Consider the following 20,745-nt stretch of genomic DNA (forward strand, 5'->3'; position numbering starts at 1 on the left):
GTTCCCGTAGCAACGCCATTCCAATGTACTTCGTGCCTATTACCAGTATCCCTGGCACTTTGCGAGGCTCCGTCGTGCTCACCCACACCTGTTCAACGCGTCTGCCCTGGAGTGCTGGATCACTGATAATCATGATGTCTTGGTTGTTGGCAATCATCCAGCTAGCCAACTCATCATTCATCTTCTTACGCAAATATTTGTTGATATTGGTAGTACAGACACGTATCCCATTTTCATCGATTTCGTGCCCACTCTCGTCATCCCCAATGTAATCGCCCGAGTAGTGTTCCCGCTGCAAAATGCTCCTCAACACTGTACTTCGTTCCGGGTCATTTGGACTGTGATACGAACATCGAACGGGTCTCCATGGTCTGTGTTTCCGCCCACCGCGGCAGTGGCGCGAAGTAGTACGGTCCCCAGCGGCACTTCTGTCCTCCCACACCGATGCATCTGTCCCACTAGAAGTATCCGCTTCATCACGATACGCTTCACCTTCTCTCGGCCATTCCAGACCTCCGCTTGAAGCGGCGTCGACAACAGCGTTAAGTGCCGGGAGATTCATGACCAGCTGCAGAAGCAGGAGGAGCACAACTAACCCTGTCCAGCGAAACCTCCACATGGTGCCAGTGGTTTGTTTGGAGGCCCACCCTACTGGCGCACTGGACCCCCAAGACCAAAATTCTCCAGAAGATTGGCGATAGTCTTCGTTTGTTCCTCTAGTTGCTCCTGGAACGTCGTGGCTGCAGCAGTGATTGCCTAGCTAATTTGCCCACTTAGATCTCGTCGTATTTCCTGAACGTACTGCTCGGTGCGTTGCTGCTGTTGGTCAAGATGGAGTAAGCGCTGCTCGAAACGGTCCGTTCTAGCGCGCACGAGGCGGTCTAGCATGGCTTCTGCGTACTCGTTGAGACCTTGGCTGGTCCACATGGCCGAGTTCTCACGACGGCTTGACAACACTACAGCACTAGCTGGCTGATGTTGGGACTCCAGACCAGTAAGGCGCGGGCATGCATACCTGAGATGACCGGGCTGCTTACATTCGTGGCAGCGGCGCTGGGCTGGCACGTCCTCCCATTTTCTTAGGTAAAGCGGCGTATTCTTGTATTTCAGCACGTTGGCGCCTTCGGGGCCGAATTGGGTGAGAATGGCATTCTGCTGGTCGGATGACATACACGTTCCCACACCAAACAGCGGTTGCTTTCCACGAATTTCAACTCTCACCTTACCCAACCCATTACTCTCGAGCACTTCCTCAATGTCTGCTGCTTTGATCTCAACTCGTAATCCGAAGATGCCGACTCGAAATAATTCTTGACGGCTTTCTCGTTCCGCGGGTCGATACATCTCATTGCTTGATGAATCCCATTCTGCATGTGGCACAGGCTTCAACTTCATGGTACTCGTCGGGTCTCCATGGCCCCGTAGCCGCCCTCTCTGTGACTCGAGGTACGACTTGTACACTCTGTTCGCTGCCTGGGGGCTTGGGAAGAACAACCGGAAGGAGTAGATTGGATATGGCGACTCAGTTGCTGCCACGTGTAAACATTCCTGCACAGGGCGTCTGCCTCGCTGCCGAATGTTGTACCGATCTGTGTTGTACCCGTGTGAAACCACCACGAAGTCTGCTCCACCCCATTCCTTAACAATGTCACACAACTGGGAAACGGAGACACGGTTGCAATTCATGTACTCCAATTCGTTAAGCGTAAGTGGCGTGGTCTTTTTGCCCGTGAACATTGACTGTACCCAAATGCGCACACCCTCCACAGTTATCTCTCCCTTCTTCAGCACCAACCATAGTGCTCGGTCCAGATTCTTCGGGCGCCCTGATAAAAACATCACGCTTTCAATCAAGTCGTCTCCCTCGAAAAGCACGCCCAACTGCTTACACAGCTCGATGATGTCCTGCTTGAAGTCGGCTAGCGTCATACGATAGCCGTTGACCTTCACCAAGCGCTCGTTCATTGCGAAAACCACTTCTGTGGTAGTGTCCTGCAGGTGGCGCTCGACATCAGCCCACTCTTCCTCCGAGAAAGCTTGAATTAGCTCTTCTTCATCAAGTTCATCTTCTGTCATCCCTTGGTCTGTTTGGGCGCGTGGCCGTTTGGCCCTGGAGCTACTCAAGCCCCCTGCTGGTGTGTCCGCGCCCTCCATAGTTACGTCGTCGTGTGACGACGTCGTGTTTCTCTCCCGCGAACTGCTTGCCTCCATCTTCATACGTCTGCTTCTTCAGTCTGGTATACAATCTTCAGCACAAAACGACGCTTCGGTCGCCTTCGCTGCTACAGGCTCCGTCCACGCGCTTCGTCGATCTAATTCCGGAGCCAGCGAACGCGATGTTGATGCGCTTCACGAGAGGCTCCCATCCATCTCCTGCCCCTTGTGAACACAATCAATGCATAGGGATATAGCACTCAAGTCAACCAAGTGCGCGCGGCCCCGTAACGACAAACCCATTTATCGATGTGGTAAATCGACGCCCGGTTCCACAGCTGAGAGTCTAGCAATGGTCACTTGACGATTGTACGCGTGGAAGCTTGCCGCCTCGTACTAGGTGAGCGCGATGGTGACACGGGATAACCGTCTCACAGCCCAAAGTTATGAACAGCGTATTATTCAGCTGGGTGGTGATCCTACTACATTCAGGATATGTATATAGTATTTTGGATGTAGACGGAATTTCAGGGATAGCGGTGACAGCGAATAGTGCGCATAATGTAGACATCTCCTGCATTTGTTCGTAGTTCGAAGAACTATCGTAGGGGGGTCTGCCAAAGGCGGCGCGTTTTGATCGTGCGACCTATGTGCGACGTTCGGGAGTCATTCACGCGACGTTTGGGCGACATCGGACGGGGATGTTGCGGGCGGTGGGTCACTTGCAGAACGACCGCAGAGGATCGAGCGCTCGACAGCGCACACGCTCCGCAATCGCCGTCAGGGACGGCGACAGCCGTTTTAGCGCGAGTCTTGAGTGCTGCAGCTAGTCAAATGCATTCATTGAGCGAGTGACGAAGCTTCACGAGTAAAGTCCAGAGGTGCGTGTGCAATGTGCATGCACTTGCAAGGTGGTCGCTAACGTGTTGATTATCGATGTTAGGTACTTTCAAAGCATTCTGGTTCATTGTGTTTCGCTGGGAGTTGGGTGGCTGTAATGGGCCTACTTTGGCTCACTACTTTAGCACACGTGTGCGCGTGTATGTGAGGAAGCGTAGCTTAGTTTAACTTAGAATTAATTATACTCGGGCCTCCGAGTATAGATTAATCTAAATAAACGATCCAAGTAATGTTTTTGGGTTAAAATGAGAACTGCTATTTTTGTTTTATGTTTCTGACTTCCTCTAAATGTAATATTCGAAGATAGGAATCTGCCAACGGCTGGTTGGCAGAAATCCAATGCTATGCATGTCGCTCATTGGCTAAGAGATGCTGCTCTCAGCCAATAGGAATCCTAAGTCTCAATGGACCACTCGTCGAGGTGGTCGTAAATGTATGTAGCCATTGGTGTACCTTACACCAAGGTCGAGGAAGTGTTCAAAACCTCTAACAGACATCGCATCTGTTAGAGTAACAAGTGACTGTAGCCACTTGTGCGTGTAACCCCGTTACACCATCCCCCCGTCAAGGTTAGACGTGCCGGTCTCGGCACGTCAACCACCATTGACCGTTTGGTCAATGCGTGACGTTGAAGAGAGCGCGCTCGTGATGGAACGAGCGCGTCGAAGTTAAAGTCCGCTGGCGCAGCAGCGGAGAACTTCTCTGCTGCTGAGTAGCATGCGCGGCAACGTGCGAAGTGCGTCGCTGCCGCGGGGGCAGGACCTACGTCTGCCCTCGAAGTGTCTTCGGGCGCTACTGTTAACAGCAGCGCTCGCATTACGTTCCAGTATGTAGCGCATGGTGGGCTTCGTATGCCCTCACCATGTCCGGGACGCCTTCGAGCAAGACGTTCCGCGGCTCCCATGTATCTTGGTTGGGAGGGAATCCTCTCCAACGGATACGAAAACGAACCGGTTGCCTGTTCGTTCTCGGGATACCGCGACCAACAATCCGCTCAACTATCCATCGAGTTGAGCCGTGTGCGTCACGAATTGGCGGCGGTGGTGGTGGGATCACGCCCCGTGTGTGGTCAACTTGGTGTTGACCCTGATCTCGCGTCTCCCCACGACCGAGTTCCGGTCGTGGAGTAGTTCCAGAGCGCTGGGTTCGGCGCTCTGAAGTATGCTCAGGTTGCGGCGGCCTCCCAGACCGCCTCGATCGTTCCGGCCGAGCTGGACCATTAGCCCGACCCGCTGCTCCAGCGCGAAGTCGCGCTGGAGAGGACGATGGCTTCCGCTGAGTCTTCTGCTTCGGTTCAGCCGAGCTAGGTAGCTCGTGCTGGAGGTATGGCTTCAGCCGTCCGACGTAGAACGTCGGATGGAGGCGCATACTAGACGGTATGTCCAGTGTGTAGGCGTTGCCGTGCCGTGCCAGCACAGTGAACGGTCCGACGAAGCGCGGAGCGAGCTTGCTCACCCCGAAGTCGGAAACTGCATGTTTAGGCAGGTTTTGACTAGCTAACAAGACTAATGAACCCTTCTCGAATTCATTAGTGTTGCCCCTGCCAACATTGTCTGCGTTCAGCTTCTGTCGGTCGACAGAAGCTGCAATAGCGTCTTGGACAAACCGAACGACGGTTTGTCCGAGCTGAACAAGTTCAGCTCGTTTCCAGCAGTAGGCCCGGCCTCTGCGTCCATGTTGGCGGTGTCTGTGCTCTGCACAGATCCGTGTTTCTTGTTCTTCTTGCGCGTGATCGCGACTGACACTGTGCAAGTGTCAGCGGCAGTCTTCGGCTGCTGCGTTGCAGTCGGAGATCCTCCCCCATTTTAGGAAGGAGTCACCATCCCTCGTAGACTCGGGAGGCGTGGGTGCCTGATGGCATTCACGCACAACGGTGTATGCTCGATCGAGACATGTACCGAGTTGTTGATGGCGAACGCTGCCATCGGCAGGCACTCGCCCCAGTGAGCGTAGCTCTTAAGCACGTCTACGAGCACGCGGTTCACGCGTTCGGTCTGCCCGTCCGTCTGCGGATGGTCCGCAGCCGACATCGAAAGTTGACTCCCAAGAAGGGTAAACACTTCTTGCCAAAGGTGTGCAGTGAAGCGCGGGTCTCGATCCGACACAATGTTGATCGGCATGTCATGGTGTTTGAACACCATGTCAACGAACAGACGCGCCGTCTGCTTCGCAGTCACTTCAGCGGGTACCGCCGCAAGATGTACCATCTTGCTAAAGCGGTCAACAAAGACCACAACGCCCGTGTTCCCCTGACTGTCCGGGGAAAGACCGAACACGAAGTCCAAAGACATGGACTGCCAACACTCCCGTGGAGTTGGTAGTGACTGCAAGGTAGCCTGCGCGAAAGGCGCAGGCTTCACACGTTGACAAACCTCGCAACGGACGGACGTACTTGCGCACCCATTTATACTGGTGGGCCCAGTAGAAGTCTCGCGTGAGAAGAATGTATGTCTTCTCACGGCCCGGATGCCCCGCAGTCGGTGCATCGTGATACTCATACATGATCCTGAGTCGCAGGTCATGGTCATTGGGCACGACAACGCGGTCCGCGTTGTCGTCGACTGCACTGTAGAGTAATAACCCGTCGTGCACCCGGTAACGGTGTGAACGAGCACGAAGATGCTTCGGCAGCTTCTGACGAGCTTGGTCAGAAGGCGCTGAGCCGTAGGCCAGCAAGAGCTTCGCTTCCGCGTCGTGCGCGTACGCGACCTTCACGTCGTCCAACAGTGACGACGTCGGGGTGCTCAATCGCATGGCGTCAATGGCATTGACGTCGGCATCAGTCGTGGCGTAGTCAGGTCGACGCGAGAGCGCGTCGGCCACCACATTGAGTCTTCCGGGTTTGTACTCAACCCGGAAGTTATACTCTGCGAAGAATGAGAGCCATCTCGCCATCCGTTGCGAGATGTGCGGCGACCTCACAGCCGTCCGTAACGACGCGTGGTCCGCATAGACCACGAACGGTTTGCTTCCGAGTAGATACACTCGGAACTTCGCGAGTGCGTACTTCATGGCAAGGAGCTCCTTGTCATGTACCGGGTAGTTGCGCTCCTTCTTCGTCTTCGCACTGAGAGTGTCCTCGCTCTCAGTGGTGGTCTCCATGAAGAACTGCCTCAGATCTTCATTCTCGCTCATCGTTCTCTCGGCGTCCGAGAGAATGCATATTTGCTCGATGCGTCCATCGTGCAAGTCACGCGCGAAGCGCTTCCAGCTCATGACTGGAAGCGAAGTCAACTCCGACGCTTGCGTCAGAGGGTTAGCGAGAGTCATCTCCCTGTACCGGAACCCGGCACAGGTACGCGTCAAGACGTTCAACGTCTCGACGTCCGGCTTCTCAGCCTCCGTCTGCCCGGCAGACATTCCTTGTAGCGTCTCGGCCCCAGGCCGAGACTTGCGCAGCGGTCTTCGCATGCGCCGTCTTTTTGTTTTGCGGAGCCCGGCTCCACTTGGTTCTTGACCTCGTCCAGGCCCAGCCGTGGACGGGTTTTCTTCTTCAGTACCGCCGGCGGGTACATCCCGCGGGCGAGCGACTTCAAGCCCGGCTTGGTAGAACGACGCTTCGTCGTGCAGCCCGGCTGCACGACAGCATGCACGTTTTGCCGGTGCGGGACGTTTGCAACCGTCCGCACCACTTGCAGCGTCGACTCCCGGAGTCGACACGCCATCTTCACCTCGACCCCTGTTATTGGCGGAGCCCTTCGTTACAAAGGGTGCGTCGACTCCCGGAGTCGACGCGAAATTCCTTTTCGCAGCGCCGGTTCCCGGAACCGTCGCGACTTTAATACCTCGACGCCAACCATTGGCGGAGACCCCCATTACGGAGGATGCGTCGGCTCCCCTAGCCGACGAATCAAATTCACCCAATCCATCGACTCCCGAGTCGACGGCGTTTCGTCACCTTGACTCTTATTATTGGCCAAAACTGATCCAATCAGAATCGCTTCAGCCTCCACGGCTGAGCGCGTGTGACTCGCCTGCGTCATCCGTACCCCTTGAGGTCGGAGACTCTTCCTGATTCGCTGAAAAGCGGGTGTCGATCTCCGAGATCAACACATTTTCTCCTTCAGCCGACGACGACGCTTGCTGCTCTTGCGCGCGTGCTCGCCCGCGCCCAGGGCGCTCCGGGACAACAGCATTAGGCGCTGTCTCGAGTGGGGAGTCGCGCGCACCTGTCGGTGCGTGCGTAGCGGCAACAGGGCCATCGCTCACTGTTCCGCTGTCGCGACCGAAGCGCACGAGAGTGCGCTTCTCCCAATCGATGACCGGATCATGCCGTGCAAGCCACGGCATGCCCAATACAATGTCAAACTTATCGTCCAGATCCAGGACGATAAAGGTCTCGACAAAATCTTGATCTTCATGCGTGAAGCGCACGCGTACCATGCGCTTCTCGGTTTTAACGATGGCACCCGTTGCCAATCGAACTTCCAACATACTTCGAGGTATCTTTAAATCCTCGAAGTCAAGACTTGATAGACTTCGCAGTCGAACAAAGTTGTTCGACGCGCCCGAATCAATCAAAGCACGAAGAGAGTTGCTCTCTCTCTTCGAAGACACGTCCAAGATGACAAGGTTCGGTTTGTCATCATGCATTTTACAGTGAGAAGGGTCCTCACTGGGGGCTGCAGTCCTCAGTGTTGCATGTCCGAGTTGGACACGCGTGACTGCTTCACCAGTAGGGCGCCCCGCGCCTACTGGGTTCCAGCTTTTTTTGTTTGTCCGCGACGATGCCCGGCATCGCCGCGTCGACCACCATCTCGGTGCACGGGTGCCGTGCACTCTCGGGCATAGTGACCGATCCTTCCGCAACGGAAGCATCGTACATTACTTCCTTGTTGCTGTTGATAATCAGCAGCCGTTGTATTCGAGAGGTCCATTGGTTCCAGACCTCCCGCTATCGCAACCGGAGGCGGTTGCAGCCTCGGCGCATTTGCATGCAGTTTAGCCTGCCTCAGACTAAACTCCTCCTGTATTGCAAGAATAATCGCAGCTTCGAGAGTACTCGGGTACTCACGGAAGAGATAGGTCTTCACAGGCCCATCTCTCAGTCCCTTCATGAACGTGACGACCTTGGTCGCCTCGTCGATCGGATTGGTCACGATGTTCGAGACCAAGTACCGTGCTCTCTGAGTGTAAGCATGGACATCATGCTTGCCCTGCTGCAGGTCGAGGAACTCCGCCCTCGACCGGAACTCGTTTTGCGGGGGCTCAAACGCTTGTCTGAGCTCTTCCTTGAAACCCTCGTACGTGCTAAAGCACGTTGGATCCGAGAGTCAGCGTTCATACGCCCAACTTCTTGCACGTCCCCCAAGACATGATATGGCGAACGCAACCTTCGACAACGGGTCGACGATACGTCGAGCCGCAATGGCAGTGTCGAGTTCGACAAGCCAACGGAGGAGAGGTTCACCCTCTCTTCCGACATAGTTGCTCACATTGAGCTTCAGCGATTGCGCGCGTGGTGTCGTCCCGGACGACACCGTGGTAGGCGAAGCAGCATATCGCTGCTCCCTCATGATGAATCCCAGAGCAACACCATGTTGCTCTGTCGGCGTTAGCGTACGCAGCATCGTAGCTACAGCCGCCTCACCAATGACTGTTGACAGTCGTTGGAGAGCTTCCCACTCTGGGTCCGACAGGTGGGGACAGTAGTGGATCTTTCCATGGACACCTCCGTATCCATGGGAAGGTTCTCAGCTCCGCGTTCGTGCGGTGACGTACGAACTCAGGTAGTCGGTCGTTGGACGGACTACAAAGTGCTACCAGGTGTAGTGGGCCTACTTTGGCTCACTACTTTAGCTTACACGTGTGCGCGTGTATGTGAGGAAGCGTAGCTTAGTTTAACTTAGAATTAATTATACTCGGGCCTCCGAGTATAGATTAATCTAAATAAACGATCCAAGTAATGTTTTTGGGTTAAAATGAGAACTGCTATTTTTGTTTTATGTTTCTGACTTTCTCTAAATGTAATATTCGAAGATAGGAATCTGCCAACGGCTGGTTGGCAGAAATCCAATGCTATGCATGTCGCTCATTGGCTAAGAGATGCTGCTCTCAGCCAATAGGAATCCTAAGTCTCAATGGACCACCCGTCGTGGTGGTCGTAAATGTATGTAGCCATTGGTGTACCTTACACCAAGGTCGAGGAAGTGTTCAAAACCTCTAACAGACATCGCATCTGTTAGAGTAACAAGTGACTGTAGCCACTTGTGCGTGTAACCCCGTTACAGTGGCTGCTTGGATTGGGGCCTCGGTCTGCCACGTTGACGGGTGGAAACCCGCCAACGTGGCATCACTGAGGCCACTCAGCCGCTCATCTTCCTGTATCGTGTGCGCCGGTGGCCTGGACCACGCTGCCAGCTTCGCCGTCATGGGTTGTAGAGCTAGTAGTCCATTGCGTGTTGTAACCCTCGAGACAAGTAGATGAGTCTGTTGCGGCTTGTTAATCGCGGCCATCGACGACTTCCAGTCCACGACGACCATCGACCGCAGCGTTTCCCCTTGGACCTTGTACACGGTCGAGCCGACCGCGCACACGAAGGGAAATTGCTGCGGTCGCACGGTAACGGAGCGCGGCTGGCCGTCGGGCGCTGGCGCGAGCCTGATTGTGATCTTCTTATAGGCCTTCGTATTGAACAAGAAACAGATCTGGGTCGCCGCCCGGCCGGCCTGCGGGCGTGGCACGCGGATCACGACGTACTCAGGTGCACGGATTGGCAGGCGCACGATCAGCGACATTGCAGCATCACGGGCGAGCCGGAACTCGGTGTCGGCCGGGAAGTGGACGTACTCGAGTCGGCCGAGCGTGCCGTTCGCGATGCCCTTCGCCGTCGTGACGTTCTGGGTCACCTGGATCGGCATGCCGTCCACGAGGTCAATGTACGGCGCCATCCGTCCGAAACGATTGTCAGGGAGACTCAGCACGTACCGCAGGTCGCTCTCACTAAGCTCATTCAGCGTACCTTTGAAGTTTGCGACCACGCGTGTCAGATAGACTCCGCGTGGCAGGACCGACGCGGTCGCCTTCATGATGGCGTTGTTGATTGCGAGCCGAGTGGCGTTCTCGGGTGTCACGAACGCGGACGACACGCAGGCACTGTCGGTAAGCGCCGCGAGGGGATCGCCTTCGTGCGGCTCGTGGTTGCACACGCGGGCGTTGATCATTGCCATGAACTCGGGCGTCCAGTGCCCCAGGCGCGCATTTCGGCAGCCTTCTCTCCATTCCGGATCGTCGCGAAAGCGGACCGACTCGTCCAGAACGACGATGGTTGTAACCTGGCGCCACAACTCGAAGCCTGAACGTCGACGGTGCTCGGCCGCGCCTTATACATGGGGTCCAAGTAGATTGGACCAGCCCTTACCGGCGGCATCTGCAGGAAGTCGCCGACGAGCACGGTGTGCACGCTGCCGATCGGCACGCAGGCGACGTGCATGTAGCGCCGCAACAGGTGGTCGAGCTTCAGCCACTGAGGTTTGTTCATCATGGAGATCTCGTCTACGACGAGCATATCAAATGGTGCAATCTGCTTTTCCTTGGTGGCGTGTTCGAGGCGGATGGGGAAGTTCGCGAGCGTTCGACCGCTGATGAGCGTTGGCGCTTTAGGGGCAGCGCTTTTCACTGGCAACGACAACTTCAACGCTTCAACCATATGACGCCTACTTTTGGCATTTTTCTCCAATCACGACCCTAACGGCTTCAATGCGCATCGGCTTTCATGCGCAACGGCACTACCCAAGCGATCGCTACGATCGGCACCGTGCCGTGAAGCAGCGCTGCGGGACTCCATATCTCAAGTAGCGTCCACGACCGTCCCTGTCCAGTCGATGCCGCCCAAGAAGCACGCCAAGTCCTAGCACACCGACGATCCAGTGACGTCGGCCACTACACTCACGTCTGCGGCTGTGGTCGCAGCCACAGTGTCAACGCCGACGATGGTGACGGCTCTCGGCAGCCGTTCGCCGTCGATGGCGGTACCGATGCCAATCTCGACAGTGACGGAGCTGTCTTCGGCTGTACCGCCCCCTGAAAAGCAGAAACACGAGCGCGCGTCGAGCGACCCGGCGCTGCTTGAGTATGTCTCGCCCGTCAAGAAGTTGAAGAAGTACGTCATCGACAACATCGAAGGTACACTTGCCGCTGCGAACTGCCAGTCTGGTGCTGACGTTGTTGCGTGCATGTCATGGTTGCGGGCGTTCATTGCCAGCAACGACATGACCGATCCCCAGATCCGCGGATCGGTGCGGATCCAGGCGCGACTCTTGTGGGCCGCCGAGGACGACACCCACAGAGCGCACTTCCTGTGCGTCTATCTGGGCGACCAGCGAGCGCCCGAGCCACTGGCCGACCAGCAAAAGGTACCGCTGCGCTACATCGTCGACCCGCTCAAGCATTAAACGTCCTGCAAGTACACGGCTCTCACACATCATTGTCGTACAGGTCTACCAAGATGCACAGCGCGAGAACACATTTGAAGCAAATAAATACCTCATCACACTTTCACTGTATGACATCAAGAAGGACAGCCCGATGCTACCACCACCGGGCTCAATCGTGACGGTCGTGCCGACTAAGCTCCGCGACTACAACGACTGCTGCCATATCGACAGCAAGCTCCACATGATCTCGACGATCGCGCCACCATGAAGCCGTAGTCGCTGTCGCCACCCCTACTGTCGCTGCTACTGCTGCTAGCTGCTGCTGAAGTCGGGCGCTCCGAACCATGGCTCGATCATTCACGCACTCATTGTGTATCACCACGATTCTGTCAGTAACGCGCCATGGCAGACAACTGCGCGAGTCTTTGCCAGCTTGTACCGCCTCCACCAGCCGCAGTGCTTCCACGATGCACATACCCAGCGAATAGATATCCGACGCAAAGGACGTTTTTGATGAAGTCAAAAGATTTGACGGGGCGCCTGCACAGATGGGCTCTACAGCTTCAGGAATACGACTTTGTGATTCACTACAGAGCTGGATCTACAAATGTGGTGGCGGACGCGCCGTCTCGAGCACCAGTACGTGCCGTGGCGGCAAGCAGACAACCGCCAGCGGCTGTGACTGCAAGTGGCAGCGAGCCAAGGGCCGGCAGCAGATACGAACAGCACTGACGATATGCCCGCTGTGACCGTGCAGCGCGTGCGAGCGGCGGCTGGGGGTGCGCAGCCAACGTCCTCAACACCGGTGACAGCTGGAGGAATCGGCACTGGAGCCGGTGATCTAGAGAGCGGGCAGCTGACGGACGACGAGATACGTGAGCATCAGCAGCGTGACAAGTTCGTGCAGAAACTAAAGAAGAGCAAGGCGTACAAAGGCCGCAAGGCCGTGGAGGGCGATGATGGTCTGATCTACGTGCTCGGTGATGACGGAGGACGGAGTGTGGTGCTACCTTCGACTATGAGGGCCAAGGCGCTGCGCGAAGCGCATGACTCAATCTACTCAGGGCACCTGAGGACGCCCCAGACGATGGCACGGGTGTCGAGGACGTACTGGTGGCCAGATCTGCGGGGCCAAGTGAAGTACTGGGTGAGGAGCTGCAGGGACTGCGGCACGAGGAAGACGCGGCCAAAGGCAGTGATCCCGCCGCTTCGTAGTCAAGGCATCGGGGCGGTTGGAGATCGATGGGCACTTGGTGTTGCTGGTCCGTTACCCATGACGGCCAGTGGCAACAGGTATGTGATCGCAGCTGTGGACTACGCGAGTCGATATGCAGTAGCGGTGGCGACGCCAGCGCACACGGCGGACGTTGTCGCTAAGTTTCTGATGGAGCGAGTCGTGCTGATCTACGGCTCGATGAGGGAGTTGGTCATGGATGGTGCCCCGGAGTTGAATGGCGAAGTGGTCAAGAAGCTGGTGCGAGCGCTGCAAGCTCAGCAAGCAACGCCCGTACCGTATCGGCCGATGCTGCTTGGACTGGTGGAGCGCTTCCACAAGGTGTGGAAGGACATGATATCGATGTACGTCTGTGAAAACCAGAATGACTGGGACCAGTGGGTTCCATGCGCAGCGTACGCGTACGACGGGATACTCACCCAATGAGTTAATGATGGGTCGGCGCCTGCGGACGCCAAACGAGCTACTAAGGGCGAGCGGTGAAACGCAAGTGGGTCGATGGGCAGAGTATCACAGGAAGCTGGTACGGCAGATGGAGCGAGCGGCTGCGATAGCCAAGGTGGCTTTTCAGCGGGACCAGAGGCGACGTGAGAAGTATTACAACCAACGCGTGCGCATTTCAAAGTCGGCGACTTGGTGTGGGTGTTGAAGCCCCCTTGTGGTAGAGGTGTGACGAAGCTGGCGCACCAGTGGGTGGGCCCAGCTAAGATTGAGGCAGACGCGGGCTATGACAACTGACGTGTCACGCATCAGGATACGGAGGAAGAGCTGCCAGTGCATTGCAGCTTCATGTTATCCTATCACTACCCTCCAGGGCAGCTGGAGACAGTGGCAGACAGAATTTTGCGTGACTTGGCGGAAGACGAGGGCGTCGGCGTCGAGGAAAGCAGCAGCGAGGCGTCCGTGGCGGGCGAGGCTGGTCACGGCGTCTCCACGCCTGACGCAGTCGGTGGCAGAGCAGACGTGAGCACCGTCGGGCATGAGCAAGGTGCAGCACAAGGACGGAGAGCATCTGAAGTGCAAACAGCAGCGGCAAGTGGGCCAGTGAGCGAGGCCCCCGCCAGTGAGGTGGGTGGCGCTAGACAAGAACGGCTTACAGCTTCGGGGACTGGCACGCCAACGCCAGGACCAGGTAGCGTGGTGCCAGAATCGAGACAACCAGGAATAGCGGGCGCTGCAACGGAGCCCCGTAATATGAGAGCCGCTGCTGGTGGTACAGTGGGAGGCGGTCACAGTCAGAGAGGCGTGAGCGAGCAGAAGGCGACTCGCAAGCGGAAAGCGAGCGCACAGCGGAGCACGGATGGTGTCGAAGAGCAGCAGAAAAAACGACGGGTCGAAGCCGAGGCCCGTGGAGCCCGGGCAGCTCGGCGGAGCACTCGTCGTGACGGACAAGCGGCGACAGACGCCAAGGAAGCCGGTGCAGACGCGGATCGTGGGGTTTCAAGCGCTACGGAACCCCACAGTGCATGAACGACAAGAGAATCTGGCGCTGGCAACACCAACGAGGTAGCACACGACAGTCTCAAAGAGGGACGCAGTGACGACCAAGCCCCAGGCGGAGGAACCGACGGTGAGCAGGCAGCACGAGGTGGTGCACGTATTGATCCCGGCGGTGGTGATGCTGGAGGTGGCGCTGCACGCGCACTGCGAGGGCGAGGGCCAGCTCGATGGGCCAGCTCGATGGGCGCGCCCTATGCACGACCTGTTGGACACCGCAGGACCAGGCATGGTCCGGGAGTGTGGACGACGAAAAGTGCGGAACAGAGCAGGCAGATACGAGGCGCAGTATCAGGTCGAGTTCGAAGTTCGGCCTGGGGACCTACGGCGAAGGGGTGGCTGTCGGCCAAGGAGTCCGAAGACCTGCGCGACGATGGGAAGATCGCGGACGATCTTCTGGCCGGGGATGGCGTGTGTGCTCTTGGGTCGGGAGGAGCACGAGTTCGATGATAGCGGCAAGCAGTGTGACCGTAGTGTGCACGGTGTGGTGCACAGCGTGGTGTTCGGTGACAAGGGCGGTGCGGCTGGTGACGGGAGTTGCTGCAGTCACCAACGCTATTGAAGTTGCTGGAAGTGTCGACGGCGACCGTGGAAGATCGCCGTGGAGAGAGGACACGGCGGAGAGAAGCAGAAGAAGACTATGGGGGCAAGGAGAGGCGACATTGAATCCAAAACGAGCGGATGGAAGGCCGCGACGGGTGAGGGTCCCCTTGAAGATCGCGCAGTAGTCTAGGTTTTAGTATAGACCTAGCCAGGGAACGTGCGGCCGGCCGCTCCACCTCCCAGTTGCGATTTGGACGAGAAGAATCTAAGTTAAGCTAATCTACTACGCGAGGTGTTCTGCGGCAGGAGTGCCGGCCCTTCCCAACAACACAAGAGGTCTCTCAGCGTTCTGTTCTGCGGCGGTGGACCTATACTGCGTGGGACGTCGGCGGAACGTGCGAGCAATTTCAAGGTACGGCCCGAGTAATTACGGAGTGAGTCAAGATGGGTTGCTGTAGCGTCTAGAGTGGCTGGGAGCGTGGTTAGTAACCGCGCGGGTGCGAGGTGTCTATTGGTGACGCCCCGAGGTGGACCTGGAGCGCGTCAAGCGTAAACAGGAAGGGTTCTCGTTCTTGCATGTTTACATGTTCGGATGATAGGCGTAGGAGCAGGCCCACAGACCTGTCCGAGGTTGTCGGCTGTCTAAGAACGCTCCTTCCCTAAGCCGGTCTCTATCTACGCCTCTGCCCTAGCTCCTACTCTCCTGCGTTTGAGCAGCGTAGTGACCGGATTGCCGGCAGTAGCATGATGTAGACATTTCCTGCATTTGTGATAAGGTCATGATCTTTTGGTAGGGGGGTTGTGATACGAATCTATCACAGTTGCCGTGAATGACCTGTTGATCCGTGACACTTTGACTCGGCACGAGTATGGTGCGATATAAATGAGGTAGATTTACGGCAACTGTGATACGGACAAATCACGATTTCGTTGTGACCTTTCGCTACGGTCTAAAAGCGAAAATGGCGATAAACCAAAAGACCACGCACGACGAGAACGATGATGCAGACGGCGTGAGCTCCGTGAACGGGGCCTTTGTGGCGGCCATCAAGACATCGTGGGCGAGGCGAGGGCGGCGACGTGCACCAAGAGTGGCGCCGCACCAGCGGTGCGGGTAGTGACAAAGTATGACTGCAACTGTCTACTCTGCGGCGCCAATTCCTCGTGGGCGCCATCACTAAGGACTGACCCGACTTCTTCGTGCTGCCCTTGCTACAGCTGCTCAACATCGTGGACAGGTACGACGAGCTCAAGATTGGCAACGACGTGGCCGCGCTCGAGGCCCATGGCTTCCGCGACGGCGTGCACAAGGCCATCAACGCCGCGCTGCTCATATAGGACGACCCCATCACGCTGTCGGCCGGCTCGGCCGTGCCCGCGGACTGCGACCTGTGCGAGGGCAACCCCGTGCAGATCGACCAGGCCGCGCTCACCGGCGAGTCCTTCCCGGTGACCGTGACCACGGCAACAACGCCAAGATGGACCCCACGGTCGTAGCAGCAAGGTGGAGGCTGTGGTGTCGGCCACCGGTGGCCAGACCTTCTTCGTCGGCAAGACATCGTGATGAACCTCGAGGAAGTAGGCGCCGATGCGGACTCATCCGAGTACATACACAAGCTGACAAGGAGGTGAGTAATGAGCACGCTGTGGAGATTTTTTATGGGGTAGCTGCTAATGTTTTTGCGGTTTTCTTTTCTGTGTGCGAGCAACACTCAAGGTACGAAATCCACTGCACGGTAGACGTATGGAGTCTCGGCGATGCCTTTTGCATCATGTTAGTGTTGGGGGAGCCTTTCAGGAAATATTCGCGGTAGAGCACACGTGGTGGAGCACTCGATCTCGTTGTGGTCCGCGTTGAAGACTGACTGCAGGGGTATGGTGCTTGTGTCATTTCCGAGACGATGCGATAAAGCCAAATAGTTCGTAATGAATCGAAGAGAGCAGAAAAGTTGTCGTGCTGCAGACATTGCTACAGTGGACTTCGCGTGCTAAAGCAAATGTCCTAATCAAAATATCATGTATTCCCACCAATCACAGAGCGTGACCAATCGTGGTATGAACCATATCACAAACGCCGTCATTATATACTGTAACCCCGTTACGTACACTGGTTTGCGGGTTTTGGCCCGCGGTGTTCGCAGTTCGGTCTTTTTTTACTGTATTCCAAAACCTGCACAGTCGAAAACTTTATTTACTACTAGTAGTACTATGTAGTAGCGCTATGCTTGCCACAGAAGAGCGTTGCATGAAGACGTTCTTGAATTTTAGCGCTTGCTCTTATTTTTGTACTGTGAGATATCATGCGTCAATTTGCTGGATGGCTTACGCTGCTCGATCTGCCGTGGCGGATCTACGTGAACTCACACTATTGGGCTGCTACCGCGGGAGTCCCCGTATGCGGCGCTGCAGCAGTGCGCGGCGACGGGCGTAGTCAGCCGTCATAACCGCAAATTTCATTTCATTGCATGAACTCACACTAGCGTTACTACTATTCATGGTACATACTGCACAGCTTCAAGCTGCCAGACTGAGCTTCGGCTCATGTTGAATGTATAATGTGTTTATTTTCTGGGGTTATTCGGGCTATATGTCTAATTTTGACGCCTGCAACTTGATTTTGTAGAATTGCTATACTGATTTTCAATGCCGTTTAGGTCTCCTCACTTCAAAGTCGACTCTCAACAAACAGTCTGCACCCACGACCATTAATCAATAGCGATAATTTTGTTTACTCAACGACGGTTTATAGTTGCTGCTGCTGTGGCGTCCGACATGTACATGCAGATATCGTATCTTAGAAATGACAGCCACATGCCTAAACTAACTTAGCAGATACGACGGCGACCTACCTATTGCTCGCTTGCTGCCCCGATTCGGTCGATTCCTCACAAATTGCATTGATTGACTGATCACCCCTCTTTATTATTGCTGCTGCCTGGTTAGCTTGTCGCCGAAAGCATGCTTTGAGCTGTAATGAATCGGAGTTTGCGCTGCTATGCTGTAATACAATTGCTGTACAACTGTCATTGCTGTTGTTTCAAATAGCTCTTTAACCGATAATGCAACATAAAACCTTATGTTGCATTATCTCAAACATCCGCAGGGGCGCAAACGACAGTTCTTACGAACTGCGGATTAATTACACTGACTATTGTAATTAGTCTGACTCAGACTATTGTGCGTTTCATGAATTTTGGCGGAGACGACTTATATTTTGACGATTTAGAGGACGACTTACCGCGGGATCATGGTTCAGTGATTTGAAGGACGAATTACCAGAAAGCGCAACGAGCTATCGATGGAAAACAACGAATGGCGGTTGAACCATCCGCCATTCGTTTTCGCAACTCGCTAAACTGCAAGTTGCGTGCTAGCTAGCTTTTCAAAGCAGCATTTGTATGCAGCAACAGGGAAGTCCTGCGCTATGAACCGTACTATGGAAATATCTCTAGTCTAGAAGCGTCAAGTACTTCAGCGTTTTTTGGCCGCTGTCAAAGCACGAATTAGCTGTCATGGCCACAACGAGTTGTGACACCGCGAAGACGAGTTATAAGACGAATAGAGTGCGCAAAATCCTTGAAAGCGACGTGAACACAGTTTTGGCGATCGCACATGATATAGTCTGATCACCATTCACATTTACTAATTATGAATAGGAAGGTCTCGATCTTCTACCACGACTCGCTTATGTTTTCTGCCTCGCTGTCTCATTCTGCTGGTTCGATACTTCGGGCTTCACGGGGGACGCTCCTCACAGGGGCTCGCGGTGTGAGCTTCATAGTTTATCTGAGAAGTACACTAAATGTAGGTAAGTATAATTATTTACCATAGTAAAAACCTGTGATATCTGTTTGCCTAAGATACAAATGTCTAGTGAAATGTATACAAACTCCACAGTATATGCCAACAAAATGTTGTTTATGCTAGGACTAATTCTGAGCATTTCTTGTGAGACTAATATTGAATTCGATACATCCGGACACACGCGAATTAGTCTGACATCGACTAATTTCGAACTAAGACTAATTACCGTAGTCAGTGTACACCTTTTCAACTTCAAAACCGCAAATTCCAAGTTCAATTCTGCAAAATGTAAGTTCAAAACTGCACGAGCAGAGACCAGGCTAGCTTTGTACTTTTATACACAGCTCATTGGTTGGTACGCAGCACAGCTAGCTAATTATTTACCATAGTAAAAACCTGTGATATCTAGGCAAATTGTACTCTATAATCGAATACGATGATTCATATCATATTGTTTATACTATACATTTATAGAGTATTGTTGTTTTGATCTTACCTTTTGCTGTTTTGAAGTTGAAAAGGTGTAGTTCTTTTACTTCAACTGTATGCAGCAATGGTCCTTTTGACACCAGCGAAATGCTGAGCTAGCAACTCGCGAGTTGTGCCATTCGAATGGGACATGTCGCGACTCCTCCCAATTGTGATAAAATTAAGTTCCTCTACATCATACTTGCACCGTGCACGGTGCAGGCGGCGCCCTGTGATATTTTTTAACGTGCTAACAATTCCTATATAACGGAGTCGGTTTACAGCAATGTTGTACCCGCTTCACAACAATATTCTCACCCGGTGGCTTACTGTAAGATTTGGAGCCACGAAGATTTGGATCGTTGCTCGGGCGATTTGGCTCCAAATCGTACCACACACGTCCCAGCCATGAGTCACCCATAATGTACCATGGTAAAAAAGAACGCTTGACCTTTTCAGTTCGACGTTTGAGCGCCAGAAATCGCCACAGTCGACAGTGGCAAAATGTACTGGAAACCAACCGAATTTTACTGCTCCCAAGACCCACAATTGCACAACGTTTGTGCTGTCAGATCATCGCACACAGGCACAGAGCCTACCGTCAAGGAGTCTTGATTCAAGGAGTGAAGCCAACAGGAGCCGGACAATTCAAACACATTCCAAGCTGTAGGGTACCAAACGGACGTTTTTCGCGCACCATTTGGCAAGGCTCTTTCACACTATCACCGTACGTGAGGAACCTTCCTAATATTTTTGTTGTGACGATATTTGTTTGAAGGGGGTACATTAAAATACCTACTGTCTGCTTCAGCACGTTGTAAAGAGCAAGGAAGAAACTTGATTCCTTTTTGCAAATGGGGAAGTCTGGCCCAACAATATTTTGAAATGTATACTTTTGGGTCTACCTAACGTTAGTCGCCTTAGAACAGGTCCACGTAAGACTGTCTCCAAAGACCCGTTTGTTCTGAGGCGTCATATTGATATTTTGGAACGATTTGGGATTACCATGAGGTAGCCTAACGTGAGACGAGTTGACGCTTCCAACTCGGAACTATTATGCCTGAACTAAGCTACAGCGTCTTGGAAAGCACGAATTCGTGTGCGCAGAAGGAAATATATATGAATTCCATAACCGAAGATAGCACAATATTGGCGTTCATACAATATAAGCTAAGCCTAGCGGAAGATCACCGTTCGTATCTTCTACAATTCGTCCACACAATCTCGGATAGCGTGCGTTGCTGGCCCCCCATAGATCGTACTGTACGATGTACGATGTACGATTCGTACAACAGAGAGAGGGTGTCCGCAAACTCAGCCGATAATTCGCATGGGGGCACTTGCGCCGGGATCGGTTTGCCCACACTGCAGCAGGATTGCCCGACCAGCCTGGCGGTTCGGCCCTTAACTCACTTAGATTCCCTGTAGTTTGAGCGTGGTGGGTGCGATACTCGGACAGCCCTAGCCGACACCCCCAGCTTGAGAAGCCACATGCCGTAGCCAGGAGCATCTGGATGAGCTGAGCTGCTCAAGTGGACAAGCTGCGCCTTCTTGCATGGTTTTTGTCCGGTTCCAGTCATTCGGTACTGTAGCAAATTGCTATGACTTCCAATTGCAATTGGAAGTTCCAATTTGGAACCAGCTTTTGGGGTGAAGTGCTCTCCACGAAGCGCCGGCAGTACTGCGCAAGCCATCGGATAGAAGGCTATTAACTGTTGATCTCTGCGCCATAAGCTTGGCATTATGCTTGTATGCCGACCGCTGTGTAG

General features: G+C 54.4%; 4 protein-coding genes across 4 annotated transcripts; 2 read left to right on the forward strand and 2 right to left on the reverse strand.

The window, feature by feature from the left end:
- Window positions 1–756: 756 nt before the first annotated feature.
- PHYSODRAFT_299718 (hypothetical protein) lies at window positions 757–2,211 on the reverse strand (the record flags this gene model as incomplete). The annotated part of the gene is made up of 2 exons (XM_009526819.1): window positions 757–1,318; window positions 1,460–2,211. The coding sequence occupies 2 exons, from the start codon at window positions 2,209–2,211 to the stop codon at window positions 757–759; spliced, it is 1,314 nt and encodes a 437-aa protein (XP_009525114.1).
- An 8,775-nt stretch (window positions 2,212–10,986) lies between these two features.
- Window positions 10,987–11,448, forward strand: PHYSODRAFT_249585 (hypothetical protein; the record flags this gene model as incomplete). The annotated part of the gene is made up of 1 exon (XM_009526820.1): window positions 10,987–11,448. One exon carries the CDS (start codon window positions 10,987–10,989, stop codon window positions 11,446–11,448), a length of 462 nt encoding a protein of 153 aa, XP_009525115.1.
- Window positions 11,449–15,666: 4,218 nt separating this feature from the next.
- On the forward strand, window positions 15,667–16,201 carry PHYSODRAFT_249668 (hypothetical protein; the record flags this gene model as incomplete). The annotated part of the gene is made up of 3 exons (XM_009526821.1): window positions 15,667–15,761; window positions 15,943–16,006; window positions 16,043–16,201. The coding sequence occupies 3 exons, from the start codon at window positions 15,667–15,669 to the stop codon at window positions 16,199–16,201; spliced, it is 318 nt and encodes a 105-aa protein (XP_009525116.1).
- A 4,184-nt stretch (window positions 16,202–20,385) lies between these two features.
- On the reverse strand, window positions 20,386–20,718 carry PHYSODRAFT_299720 (hypothetical protein; the record flags this gene model as incomplete). The annotated part of the gene is made up of 1 exon (XM_009526822.1): window positions 20,386–20,718. One exon carries the CDS (start codon window positions 20,716–20,718, stop codon window positions 20,386–20,388), a length of 333 nt encoding a protein of 110 aa, XP_009525117.1.
- Between the last annotated feature and the right edge of the window lie 27 nt (window positions 20,719–20,745).

Source organism: Phytophthora sojae (assembly GCF_000149755.1).
Source record: "Phytophthora sojae unplaced genomic scaffold PHYSOscaffold_3, whole genome shotgun sequence".
NCBI classification, from domain to species: Eukaryota; Oomycota; class Peronosporomycetes; order Peronosporales; family Peronosporaceae; genus Phytophthora; species Phytophthora sojae.